Source organism: Arabidopsis thaliana, chromosome 3 (assembly GCF_000001735.4).
Source record: "Arabidopsis thaliana chromosome 3, partial sequence".
NCBI lineage: Eukaryota > Viridiplantae > Streptophyta > Magnoliopsida > Brassicales > Brassicaceae > Arabidopsis > Arabidopsis thaliana.
The window spans coordinates 11,689,179-11,702,286 of NC_003074.8; the positions used below are offsets into that span (position 1 = coordinate 11,689,179).

Genomic DNA, 13,108 nt, shown 5'->3' on the forward strand with positions numbered 1-13,108 from the left:
CGGACCAAACCGAACCGAACCGGGCTGAACCGGGCTGCGGGTTGTCGGGACGTCCCGTCGTCGGCTCAAGGGCTGTCGGGCTTGCGGACCGTCATGCTTGTGAGTTATTGGGCTTGCTGAGTTGAATCTTATGGAAATATTCTCAGGATAGTCATAAAATATTCTCAGGATAGGATAGTCTCAGAATATTCTCAGGATAGTCTCAAAATATGTCATGCTTATCCTAAGAATATTCTGCAAAATCCTATCTCCCTCTACTATATAAAGAGACCCAGCCTCTCATTATTTCTCAAGCTCTCAAACACAAAACACTCTAAATTCTAAAGTCTCTCCTCTCTCTCTATTGCTTCTTAAAAGTAAGTTCTTAGTTTAGTTGTTTCGAGAGTATATCGTAGATCTAGTTCGCTTGAATCTAATACTTGTGTGCTCGGGTATTAGTTCGTGATCGGTTGTATCCTGAGATTCAAAAATTGTAATGTCCGAAAAGCACTTACGGCCGATTTATTGAATTAAGGAAAAATATATCATATCTTGCCTCCGTGATTTACTTTTTGTCCTTAATTACTGTTATTGTAATTTTATTATTATCATTATCTTAATAAAATTCGTACTTGTTTCTCAATTTGGTTTTTGGGCTCCTACAATGTATACCCTGTCCCGGTACCACTCATATTTACTCAAGTTGGTCGTCCTAGTGGCAAAAGAATTGACTTTTGGTTAAATGAGAGAGATTACCAATGCGCACATGCATATGTTTTGCGTAATTGTGAATATTTTCGCCCGCTTGAAAGGTATTCTATTTTAACCAAGTAATAAAACTTTGAAAATCTCTATTTTGTAATTAATAATGGAAGATCTTCGACATGTTTGATAAAGCAGTATGTTGGATGCGCAAATTCGGAATGAATATCCAGAACTCTCTGATGATGAGGTTGCGTCGAAAAGAGATGAAGATTTTCATATATGGATTCGCCAATATGTAGTCAAATACTACCGATCATCTCTCTGATATCCTACAAATTAAAAGTGTACGTTTACTTCTTTATTTTATGATTTATCAGATTTTTATGTAGGTGGAAGCAACGCGAAGTCATCAAAGTTTCCCTCCATGGGTTTATGAAATAGTAGAAGGTCCTGAAAACAAAGTCAAGTCTTGGCCCATGTATTTTACAAGAGCGTATATGTTTCACACGCAGGATCATGGGCGTACCAATAAAATAATGAATTATGGGGTATGTGTTCGAGGCCAAAATTATTCTGAAGCATCTCATGAAGAAGATGTTTATGGGATCGTTGAAACTATAATCAAGCTCGAGTATCCAGGATTTGTTAACTTAAAGATCACACTTTTCTACTGTCAATGGTTTGACTCAAAAGTTGGGAAAAGAATTCGTATGAGAAATGGAGGGGTTGTAGACGTGCTAGAATAAGGGAGATATCCAAATTATGAACCATTTATTTTAGGTAAATTTTAAATTTCTTTAGTAAGTGATTTGTAAGAAATTCATATTTCAGTTAAAATTTTAAAATGTCGGTTTTTTACAGTGTCTCAAGCTGATCAGGTTTGTTATCTTTCTTACACGAACATCAAACGACTTCGAAAATCGTGGCTTTCAGTTTAGAAAGTCAATCCAAGGAATGTTGTCCAAGGGAAGTTTACCTTAAATGATGTGGTTGCATTGCAACAATCCGTTGATGAAACAACTCTGAGCATAATTGAAGAAATTATCGTTGAGAGCTTAGCTGAAACAAACCATCAAGATGAACCTATTGATTTTGATATTGAAGATGCTGAAGAAGGAGATGAATTTCATTGTAATTCATCAACATCTGAGGATGAAGATGAAGAAGAACCAGATGATGAACAATCAGAATATTTTGAATGGACATGATTTTAATGTGTATTTGTAAGAAAATTATAAATAAAATATTATTTTAATATCTCTTTAAGTACTTATCTTCGAAGATGAAAATCATACTATTGGCCAGCCCAGTTGGTCACATACTAGCCCACAATCTTATACGATCGCGGTTCGATTCCATTTGACCCCTTTTTTTATTTGAAAAACTTTATTATTCGTCACAAAACGGTCGCTCTTTGCAACTTATTTGCGACCAATGAAAGTTACAGTCGCACTTTGCAACTGATTACCTACATATTACCAACACTCATTTTTGCATTTCGATATTTTTAAGTTTTTGTCTATGTATATGTTTTCTTATACGTTGTTACTTTAATTTGATTGAAATTAGATATAAAATCATAACCAAACTCTTCAATTCTGAATTTTACAAACTAAACATTCAAAACTTCCTAATCTATATGAAGAGTTACATGTTCTTTGATTAACATGATTGATATTTTCAAACAAGTTCCAAAATAAGTTATGAAAGCAATGATTTATAAACCTAAACATATGTATGTACTTTATATCACAAAAATGGATGCACAAACACTTAGCTGGTCAGAAATATTTTATGCAAGTTCTTCAAGAAATGGTAACAGTTTTCTTTCCAACAATTCCCTTAACAGCTTTTCTATTATTACTTCCATGATTTTAATCTGTTTGATTTTCTTTGTCAGGAAGAACAGTTGAAGCGGCGAGTATCATTTGGCGAAGTGTTCATGAAAACTCATACAAGGGTTGATGGAACTTTTGTAGATCAGAAGTCTCAGCATGTTGGTGAGGCTTACATGAAGATGCTCGAAGAAAGGATGTCTGAAATTGACAAGGATGGTCCTCAAATTTCTGGTAATTCCTCGCAGCATTCAACTCATCGTATGCTCAGCATTGATGAAAAGAATGAGATTTTTTTTAAAGTAATTTTCTGTTTTTATTTTGCTTACAATCTGCTTGTCTTTGTTTGCTTGGAATTTATGAGCAATGGATACTTAAAGTAATGATGATTGTCTTTGGTGATTGTAATTGTCTTATTGTTTCAGTGTACTCTTACAGATGGCAAAGGGAACCCTTTTGGCCTTGGATCACTTGTGGAGACTCTGAACAAAAGAAGAAGGACGGAGAGTTATGCGAGCTCTTCATCAACAGTTGCACAGCTTCAAGAGCAGCTGCAGCTCAAGATGTCTGAACAAGCGGAGCAAAATGCAAAATGTGATGAGGAGCACCGCCAATCTCAATCTCGGATAGCCAGCTTGGAGAAGCTCGTCCTCTTCATAAAAAAAAAAGATCCCGAGTTGGATGCTTATTTGTCTTCAGATTCTACAGATGTTGAACCAGTCACACTTCCAACCACCACACACCACACTTCCAACCGCCACAGCCAACCAACCAACCATCACAGAAGCAGGCACCAAAGGAGACAACAGATTAGGCACCACACCCTTAGTCTCTACTTCAGTTACTTTGTCTAACACTGCTTCTAACAATTAAACTTGATCTTTTGTAGCTTTTGTTGAACTTGTTAGGATGCTAATCTTTTGTTGCTTTTGTTGAACTTGTTAAGATGATAATATTTAGGTTTCACTATGATTTTGTGAATGTAAACTTGATTACTGTTCTTAATGGTATTTAACTAGCATCATTGGCTTTTTAATTCAATATTAATCAGGTTTATCATTCCAAATATACGACAATTTGTGACTAAACCAAAACAAAAAATGTGACTAACTAGTGACCAAACCACTTTATAAACCAGTGACCCTTTCGTCACCAAACTTACTCCCACTATGTGACAATTATGTGACGAATTTGTGACTAAATCAAATTATACAAATATGACTAATGTGGCACAAGCGTAGCAAAAGTGTTACAATTTTGCGATGAATTTTAAAGCGCCTTAACTTCGTCGCAAAAAGGAAAGACTATTTTCCGACTAAATTGTAACTAAGTGTATGAACCGTACCTCAGTGTACCTCGTTGCAGTTTAGTCGCATATCTGCAACTTCTTGGGATCGTCACAATACAGTCGCATATTTACGACTAACAGAACGCGTCCGCAATTCGTCGCTAATCGGCGACCATTTTGCGACTTTATTATTTAGCGACGGTTTAATATCGTCACTAAGTAGTCGTAACAACCTTGTTTGCAACCATTTTGGGACTAATATTGGAGTTGCAAATTGCAGGTTTTCTTGTAGTATAATTGTTGTAGTCTCTTCCTTTCTCTTAGGTTTTCGGAAAATACTGCTACCTTTTCTCTTAGGTTTTCCCCAAATACTGCAATCTTCATCTATCTCACTGTCTTCAACGACGAGATTCACAATATCTTCTGTTAGAACATGAAATAAAACAAGTAAAATTCAGGCTTCTTGACCACAAACTTATTGAGTCACTTTAGTAGTAAAGAAATATCTTTACTCACCTGAAAACTCAACTTGCGACTGAGACATATCTTTAGCATCAGAAGAGACTAATTTCATTTCCTTTGTACCATTACTTTCTCCAAGAAAAGCAAACTCAAGACCATCGCTTGTATGTAGCATCGGTGACTCATAGACATAACTCGAACACTACTTACTTAGATCATGAACTTCTGAGAATTTTGAAAATAGAAGTGACGAACCACATAAGTAAAATGAACCAATAGATCTAGGGATGTATAATCATAGGAAAAGAGTGAAGAGGTGAAGGAGAGCTAAGGAGAAGGGAGGAATGAAGGAAGAATCAAGGAAGAGGAAGAGGTAAGAGAAGAGAGCGAAGAGGATGAAGAAAATAGAAATTAGGGTTTGATTTTTATTTTGAGCTTTTTTCTTATTTTGGGCTAAGTATTGGCGGCATAGGGAAAATATTTGGTTAATGTTGGCGATTATAAGTAATTTTAGTTTTGATTCCGTAATTATAGGGTTTAGCGTTTCTGAAATGCTATAATATAGTTATCAAAATTCAAGTACCATCTATGATAGCAGTTACGGAAAATACGCTATCGTAATATGCTATCAATACTCATATTTCTTGTAGTGATGATGGAGGAGTTTTAATAACAAATTTTCAGTTTACAAACACCTCTTTCTCTGCATATTGTATTGTCGTAAACAACTCTTTGACTGACCAACTAGATATTGACCCGTGGTACACCGCATGTTGATATTTTCTTTAAAAAGTTAATTTTTTTTTTAATTAATATTATTTATTTATGAATAACATATTCAAGAGATACATTATAGTTCTATAATTTTATTTTATTTTTTTGATTTTTTGTCTTTAAAATAATTTATATATATAGGCTATTGTTTATTGAAGTATGATACACCTTGTGACGATTTTTATAACTAAAGATTATATTTAATTTTAAATTATATTTGTTGTGTTAATATTATTTGTTTTGTTTAGTGTTTACAATTGTATAATTATATTTTGATTGTTAATTCTAGGGTTTCACCCATAGTATACCATCCCATAATAATATCGATCTAGACTTGTCCCATATGACCATGTCGCATGAAATTAAACATCATTTTATTATTTCTTATAAAATTCAAATACTATAAATATTTGAAACTTCAAAAAAAAAATATTGATCTAAACTTTATAATTGTATTTTGATTGTTATATCTAAGATTTCACCTATAGAATATCATCTCGTATTAATATCGACCCAAATCATTCTTACCATATAACTTTGTCCTATGAAATTAAACATCATTTTGTCATAGTTTTATAAACTTCAAATATTTATACTAATAGAACTAACGAACGTTACTGTAAATGATAACCAAAACATAGAACAAATAGTAACAAAAATTTAAAAATAAATAAATTATTTTCTAAATTAAATATATAATATTAAACGAACATAAATTTAATTTTTAATTAATAAATATTTAATTTGTTTTCTTGTTTGTTCCTCATCAAATTTGGGAAGAAACAATTTTCTTCTACGATTCCTCAAAAAATAAGGAATGATTAGGAATAATGTGGGGTCCACATGTTACAATTTGGAAAAAAAAATTTAGTTGAATGGTGAAAAAAGGGGAACAATAAGGAACATGTCCTTCCTGTCCATTCCTTACCTTAAAAATGGTCACCAATCGGACCCTTTAAAGTTTCAATCCTTCAAAAAAAAGACCAGAGTAAACCGGTTAACATTCTTAATTTTGGATGCCTGATAAATCTAAGCTTTCTGCTCATTCGTATTCAGAATCATTTTAATTCTTTTTATAGTATGACTTTGAACCATTGCCCAGTTTTTTAAGCAATGTGGGACCTTGTACAAATATTTTGTTTTCTTTATCGATTGAGTAATGTATATCAGCTTTTTAAAATTGAATTACATAATATGCAGAAAAATCTAACATTTATTAATTATATATATTTTTATATAAAATCAAAATAATTTAGAAATAAGAACAAATAAAAGTGAAAGAAGAATTTATATATTTATATTTAATGTAGGTAAATATAGAAATGTAGTGCAATAAAGATAAACTTTAATTAAGGATATAAATCTAAGAAAATATATTCTTAAAATAGATTTGGTAGGGACTAAAAACTAATTATTATTTACTTTTGGACTAAAATTTCGCTGGAGGATATTTTATGCAATAACTCAATTATAATTATTCACAAATGGGATGTTAAGAAAGGAAAATATTTATGTAAATGTTTAATGTTGATTGATGATTTGTAAGTTTTGTACTTTAAAATATTTTGTTTAGATATTTTTTGTAGGGATTAAAAACTAAATAATATTTACATAAAGGATTTTTTACAAAAGCTTCACCAAAAATGTATAGGTAGAAATATTATTTTGTTCAGGGGTTGGTAACACAGCTTATGACACAAACTTAGACAAATATACACTCAATAGTATCTCTCTTCTTGTGGACTTGCTGGTTTTGGAAGGCGAGGAACGCTCTACTCTTCTCCACTTCCTCGTTCACGGAGAATGAAATAGTTGACAAAGCTTAGGCTGAAGCGAAGTGTTGTCAATCAGCTCAAGACAGGACGTTATCTCAAGTATTTCCATCAGTAAACTCTAGAGAACACTTAATTTCTTCTTCCTCTGCCCCAATCGTGTGTTACACAGATGCTGCGTGGAATGCAATCTCTTTTAATGCTGGTCTCGGCTGGTCTTTCCGTTCTAATACGACTCCTTCAGAAAGTACTATCACCAGAGCTGTGACTCATCGATCCGTGGTTTCTTCAGCGATTGAGGCGGAAGCTCTGGCGATTCTGGCTGCCCTAACGCAAGCTCGCTCTCTTGGTTTTAGGGATATTTAAGTCTTCTCCGACTGCCAAGCCCTGATTTCTATCCTGAATTCTTCTGAGATTCACATTGAGATTTATGCTACCTTAATGGATATTCGAGCTCTTTGTGCTTGTTTCCACTTTGTAGGTTTTTCTTTTATTCCTAGTTCAGCCAACTGTGAGGCTGATTTGCTAGCTAAACATGCCCTTTGTGCATTTGAATCCAACTCTGTACCGTGAGTTTCACTACCTAATAGAATCTCCTTATGACAAAAAAAAAAAATACACTCAATATCGATCGTGCAATATGTAGACTTTTTGTTTTTTTCTATATTGTAGAAGACATGTAGAAAAGCAAAAGTCTTACTCTGGTGTCAAAAGAAGCAAGCAAAGTGGTCACACCCACCACCCATCCAAGAGCTCTTCGGCTAATTTCATCCTTTAAATACAATTCAATTGCAGTTTACCTAAAATAAAAAGAAGAAAAGCAGTGATAGAAAAAAGTACATATTTTTAATATGTTTTTTCTATCTTTATTGGATAACATGTTAAACTTGATTGGATTAGAGTGTATGCAATCTTTCTCTTAACTTCTATCTTCTATTTAGCTAGATTTACACCCACAATCCTTATGCGACAATGACTTAAACTTAAAACAAAATCTTCATCGCACATCTTCTTAGAACCAGTGATGAGTACATCACATTTCCTCCTCTCTGGTTTTTGCTCTAAACCTTTATAGTATGTACATGGGAGATCTCCTAAACAGTAGCAACAGATCTCCCATTTGCTATGTTTTTTTGTTTTTTCTTCTTTTTTTTTTATTTATATAGAGAGCAGAAAAGAACATGTGGTTTCAAGTGTCCTCTCCAGCACATAGAAAGTATCATCACTCCAGTTACCAATAACCTAAGGATATTACATAAAAATAGGTGATAAATGTGGAATAGTGTATTTATTAGACTGTATATATAGATTCGGTTTAGACCGGTTAACTTAGATTGTATTTACAATGTATATGGTTTAGATTGGTTTAGTGTAGAGTATATAAACATCCAATTGTACATTCTGTTTCGATTGAGAAATATAGAAAACTTTCACATATCTCTTTGATTCATGTTCTCTATCATGGTATCAGAGCATTTTCTGCGTTTTTCCAGTTGGTTTTATTTTCAATCTTCAATTCTTACTCAGTTTCTTCGATTATTCACTTCTCTTTACATCGATTGTTCTTCCGCGCGATCGATTTTGGTGAAAATAGAGAACAAAGGTGGGAAAATGAAGAATCTCAGTGATACTCCTGACGATGGTGGTTTTGTTGCTCGATCTACTCGTAACTCGATGATTGCTGAAGATCCTGAAGTTGCGAGAGCTCAACAACAACTCAATCGAAGATTCGAAACTTCTGAGGTCCGTGGATCGATGTTGAAGAACACTGACTCTTTCGACAATCAATTGGTTCTCCATTCATAGAATCATCCAGGTTTAACGATTGTATCTCATATTCTTGATGGAACTAATTACAACAGTTGGTCGATTGCGATGAAAATTAGCTTAGATGCAAAGAACAAGCTAGGCTTAGTTGATGGATCGTTGTTGAGACCTTCTGAGGATGATTTGAGTTTCCGCATATGGAGTAGATGCAATAGTATGGTGAAATCATGGATTCTTAATGTCGTGAACAAGGAGATCTATGATAGCATATTGTATTATCAGGATGCTATGGAAATGTGGGATGATCTATTCACTAGGTTCAAGGTTACTAATCTGCCAAGGAAGTATCAACTTGAACAGGCTGTTATGACACTCAAGCAGGGAGATCTAGATTTGTCAGCATACTTCATTAAGAAGAAAACATTGTGGGAACAACTGTCAAACACAAGGATTCGTACTGTGAAGAAATATGATTGTGATCAGGTTAAAGAACTTCTTGAGGAAGCAGAGACAAGTCGTGTGATTCAGTTTTTGATGGGATTGAATGATAATTTCAATAACATTCGTGGTTAGATATTGAATATGAAACCAAGACCTGGATTGAATGAGATCTATAATATGCTAGATCAAGATGAGAGTCAAAGAATTGTTGGATATTCAAGACCTGTGGTGTCTACTCCTTCACCCTTTCAAGCTCAGGCAATTCTCACTGAACAAAACAATATTCTGATGGCACAAGGGAATTCACAGAAACCTAAGTGTCTCATTGCTTTCGTGTTGGTCATACTATGGACAAATGTTACAAAGTACATGGTTATCCTCCTGGTCATCCAAGGGCTAAGAAGAATAATTATGTGGGCAGTACAAACATGACCAGTTCAGATTCAGTGGTGTCTCAGAATGATTCTATGGTTATTCAGAAAGAGAATTTGCTTGAAGAGAAGAATGCAGACATGTCACCACATCAACTTCAACAGATGATCTCTTATCTAAGTTCCAAGCTCCAATCAAATACTGTCTTTCCATCTCCTGATAAGTCTATAGCCTTGTCTTCAAATCCCGTACAATCTATCTCACAGATAACTGGTACATTTCTCTCTCTCTATGATTTCTCTTACTATGACATGTTGACTTCATCTATACCTCATGAAACTGAGTTGTCTCATAGAGCTTGGGTAATAGATTCAGGGGGTAGTCTTCACGTTACACATGAAAGGGACATTTATGTAGATTACAAAGCCTTAGATAGAACATTTGTCCGGTTACCTAATGGTCAGGCTGTGAAAATTGAGGGTGCTGGTTATATTCAACTTACTGATGCTTTGTCTTTACATAATGTGTTGCATATCCCTGAATTCAAATTTAATTTGTTAAGTGTGAGTGTTGTGACTAAATCTTTGAATTCTAAAGTCAATTTCACTTCTGATGCTTGTTATATTCAGGCACTTACTCAGGAGTTAATGATTGGAAACGGTAGTCAAGTTGCAAACCTATATGTCTTGAATGTTGATAAGTCTCTTTGTCATGTTTCTGAGTCTTCTTTACAAGGTCTGTCTGTCTATGCTAGTGTTCATGTTGAACCTGATATGTGGCATAAACGTTTAGGACATCCATCTTTGAATAAAATTGATACTCTTTCTGAAGTTTTATCTTTGTCTAAACAGAAAATCAATAAAACATCTCATCATTGTCATGTTTGTCATCTTGCAAAACAGAAACATTTGCCTTTTAAATTGTCGAATCACATGCGTAATAAACCGTTTGAATTGATTCATATTGACACATGGGGTCCGTTTTCTGTACCTACTGTAGATGGTTTTAGATATTTTTTTACAATTGTTGATGATTTTAGTCGTGCTACATGGATTTATATGCTTAAACAGAAATCTGATATCTTACATGTTTTTCCTGGTTTTCTTAATCTTGTTGAAACTCAATATAACACTAAAGTTTGTTCAGTTAGGTCACATCATGCTAATGAATTGAAATTTACATCTTTATATCTGGAAAAAGGAATTAAAAGTTTTCATTCTTGTCTTGAAACACCTGAACAAAACTCTATTGTAGAGAGAAAGCATCAGCATTTGTTGAATGTAACTAGGGCTCTCATGTTTCAATCATGAGTTCTTTTACAATTTTGGGGGGATTGTGTTTTAACAGCAGCTTTCTTGATTAATAGATTACCTTCCCCAGTCTTGGAAAACCAAACTCCTTATGAAAGATTAACTAGTGAAAAACATGATTATCAATCTCTTAGAACCTTTGGTTGTTTATGTTATAGCTCCACATCCCCTAAGAATAGAACCAAATTTGATCCTAGAGCTAGAGCTTGTATTTTTCTAGGTTATACATCAAGTTTTAAAGGGTATAAGCTATTAGATATTGAGACATACTCGGTTTTTGTTTCTAGACATGTTATATTTCATGAGGAAATTTTCCCTTTTTCATCATCCACTATCTCAGATGATGTAAAGAACTTCTTTCCTCATTTTTCTCTTCCTGCACCAAATCATGATGGACATCTGCCTCTAGTGCAACCATCTTCTGATGCTCCTCAACATCAAGATGAGACATCTTCTCCTATTTTTATTCCTTCTGAATCTAAATCGAATAGGCAGGGAAAACTGCCTTCCCATTTGCAGGACTTTCATTGTTATACTACTAATACTCTTAATACCCTATCTAAAACTTCCCCTTATCCACTAGCAAACTAAATCTCTTATTCTTATTTATCTGAGCCTTCCAGTGCTTTTATTAACACCATCACCAAAATAAAAATACCGCAAAAGTTTTCAGAGGCTAAGAATGACAGGGAATGGACTGATGGTATGGGTAAGGAGATTGACGCTTTTATAAGAACTGAAACTTGGAGTATCTGTGACTTACTACAAGGAAAGACTGCTGTGGGATGTAAATGTGTTCTTACCATTAAGTTTCATGCAGATGGCAGTATATAACGATATAAGGCCAGACTTGTTGCAAAGGGATATACTCAACAAGAGGGCATTGATTTCATTGAAACTTTTTCCCAGTAGCAAAGATGGCTACAGTTAAGGTTGTGCTTTCTTTGGCTCCTAAAATGCAATGGTCTTTGCATCAGTTAGATGTTTCTAATGCTTTTCTTAATGGTGACTTGAGTGAAGAGATATACATGAAGCTACCTCCTGGTTATGGAGAGTTGATGGGAGTAGAAGTTTCTCCTACTGTTGTTTGTCGTCTTCACAAGTCAATATATGGTTTAAAACAGGCTTCTCGCCAATGGTTTTTGAAGTTCAAGAGTACTTTGGTGAATTTTGGATTTGAGACGTGTCATGGTGATCATACTTTGTTTATGAAAGAGGCTAATGGGCATTATTTGGTAGTATTGGTGTATGTTGATGACATTTTGATTGTGAGTACTCATGATGAAGTTGTTGTGGAGTTGAAGTCACAATTGAGTTCTGCTTTTCAACTCAGAGATCTTGGTCCTCCTAAATTCTTTCTAGGCATAGAGATTGCTAGAAATGACCAAGGTATTACTCTTAATCAACGGAAGTATGTTCTGGATTTGTTGACTGCTACAGGTTTTTCTGATTGCAAGCCGTCTTCGATACCTATGGAACCTAATCAGACTCTTTCTCAAGAAACTGGTGTTGTTCTTGCTGATTCCAAGCAGTATCGTCGTCTTATTGGCAAGCTCCAATACTTATGCATCACAAGACCTGATATTACTTTCGCAGTTTCGAAGCTTGCACAATTCTCATCTGCTCCAACGGATATTCATCTTGTTGCTGTTCATAAGATTCTTCGCTACTTGAAGGGATCTATTGGACAAAGTTTGTTTTATGGAACAGATACAAATTATGATTTGGGAGGATTTTCATATGCTGATGGAGGGACTTGTCCAGATAGTAGAAGAAGTGTGACTGGTTTTGCCATTTTTATAGGTTCTTCATTGGTATCTTGGAGATCAAAGAAACATGATGTTGTTTCAATGAGTACTGCTGAAGCTGAGTATCGGGCAATGGCTGTTGCTACTAAGGAACTCAAATGGGTTGGTTATCTCTTGACAGCTCTTCCTTTCAAAGCATCGGCTTACTTATACTGTGATAATGAAGCAGTCTTGCACATTGCTAGCAATTTTGTGTTTCACGAGCGAACTAAACACTAGAGCGTGATTGTCACAAGGTAAGAGAATGTATTGAAGCTGGGATTCTCAAGACTATGTTTGTTCGATCAGATAATCAGCTTGCAGACATGTTTACTAAACCTCTTTATCCGGTGCTCTTTAGAACTAACAATAGCAAGCTTGGAGTTCTTAACATCTTTGAAACTCAAGCTTGAGGGGGCTATTAGACTGTATATATAGATTCGGTTTAGACCGGTTAACTTAGATTGTATTTACAATGTATATGGTTTAGATTGGTTTAGTGTAGAGTATATAAACATCCAATTGCACATTCTGTTTCGATTGAGAAATATAGAAAACTTTCACATATCTCTTTGATTCATGTTCTCTATCAGTATTTGCTTGCAAAGTCGAAATT

General features: G+C 34.4%; 2 protein-coding genes and 3 pseudogenes across 5 annotated transcripts; 4 read left to right on the forward strand and 1 right to left on the reverse strand.

The window, feature by feature from the left end:
- Positions 1-880: 880 nt before the first annotated feature.
- On the forward strand, positions 881-1,889 carry AT3G29784 (annotated as a pseudogene; the record flags this gene model as incomplete). Its single annotated transcript has 1 exon — positions 881-1,889.
- Positions 1,890-2,445: 556 nt separating this feature from the next.
- Positions 2,446-3,373, forward strand: AT3G29787 (annotated as a pseudogene; the record flags this gene model as incomplete). The annotated part of the gene is made up of 1 exon: positions 2,446-3,373.
- A 543-nt stretch (positions 3,374-3,916) lies between these two features.
- AT3G29790 (uncharacterized protein) lies at positions 3,917-4,444 on the reverse strand (the record flags this gene model as incomplete). Its single annotated transcript, NM_113906.1, has 2 exons — positions 3,917-4,230; positions 4,324-4,444. The coding sequence occupies 2 exons, from the start codon at positions 4,442-4,444 to the stop codon at positions 3,917-3,919; spliced, it is 435 nt and encodes a 144-aa protein (NP_189626.1).
- Positions 4,445-6,577: 2,133 nt separating this feature from the next.
- On the forward strand, positions 6,578-7,593 carry AT3G29791 (uncharacterized protein; the record flags this gene model as incomplete). The annotated part of the gene is made up of 4 exons (NM_113907.1): positions 6,578-6,584; positions 6,988-7,164; positions 7,297-7,384; positions 7,488-7,593. The coding sequence occupies 4 exons, from the start codon at positions 6,578-6,580 to the stop codon at positions 7,591-7,593; spliced, it is 378 nt and encodes a 125-aa protein (NP_189627.1).
- Positions 7,594-8,399: 806 nt separating this feature from the next.
- On the forward strand, positions 8,400-12,905 carry AT3G29792 (annotated as a pseudogene; the record flags this gene model as incomplete). The annotated part of the gene is made up of 1 exon: positions 8,400-12,905.
- Between the last annotated feature and the right edge of the window lie 203 nt (positions 12,906-13,108).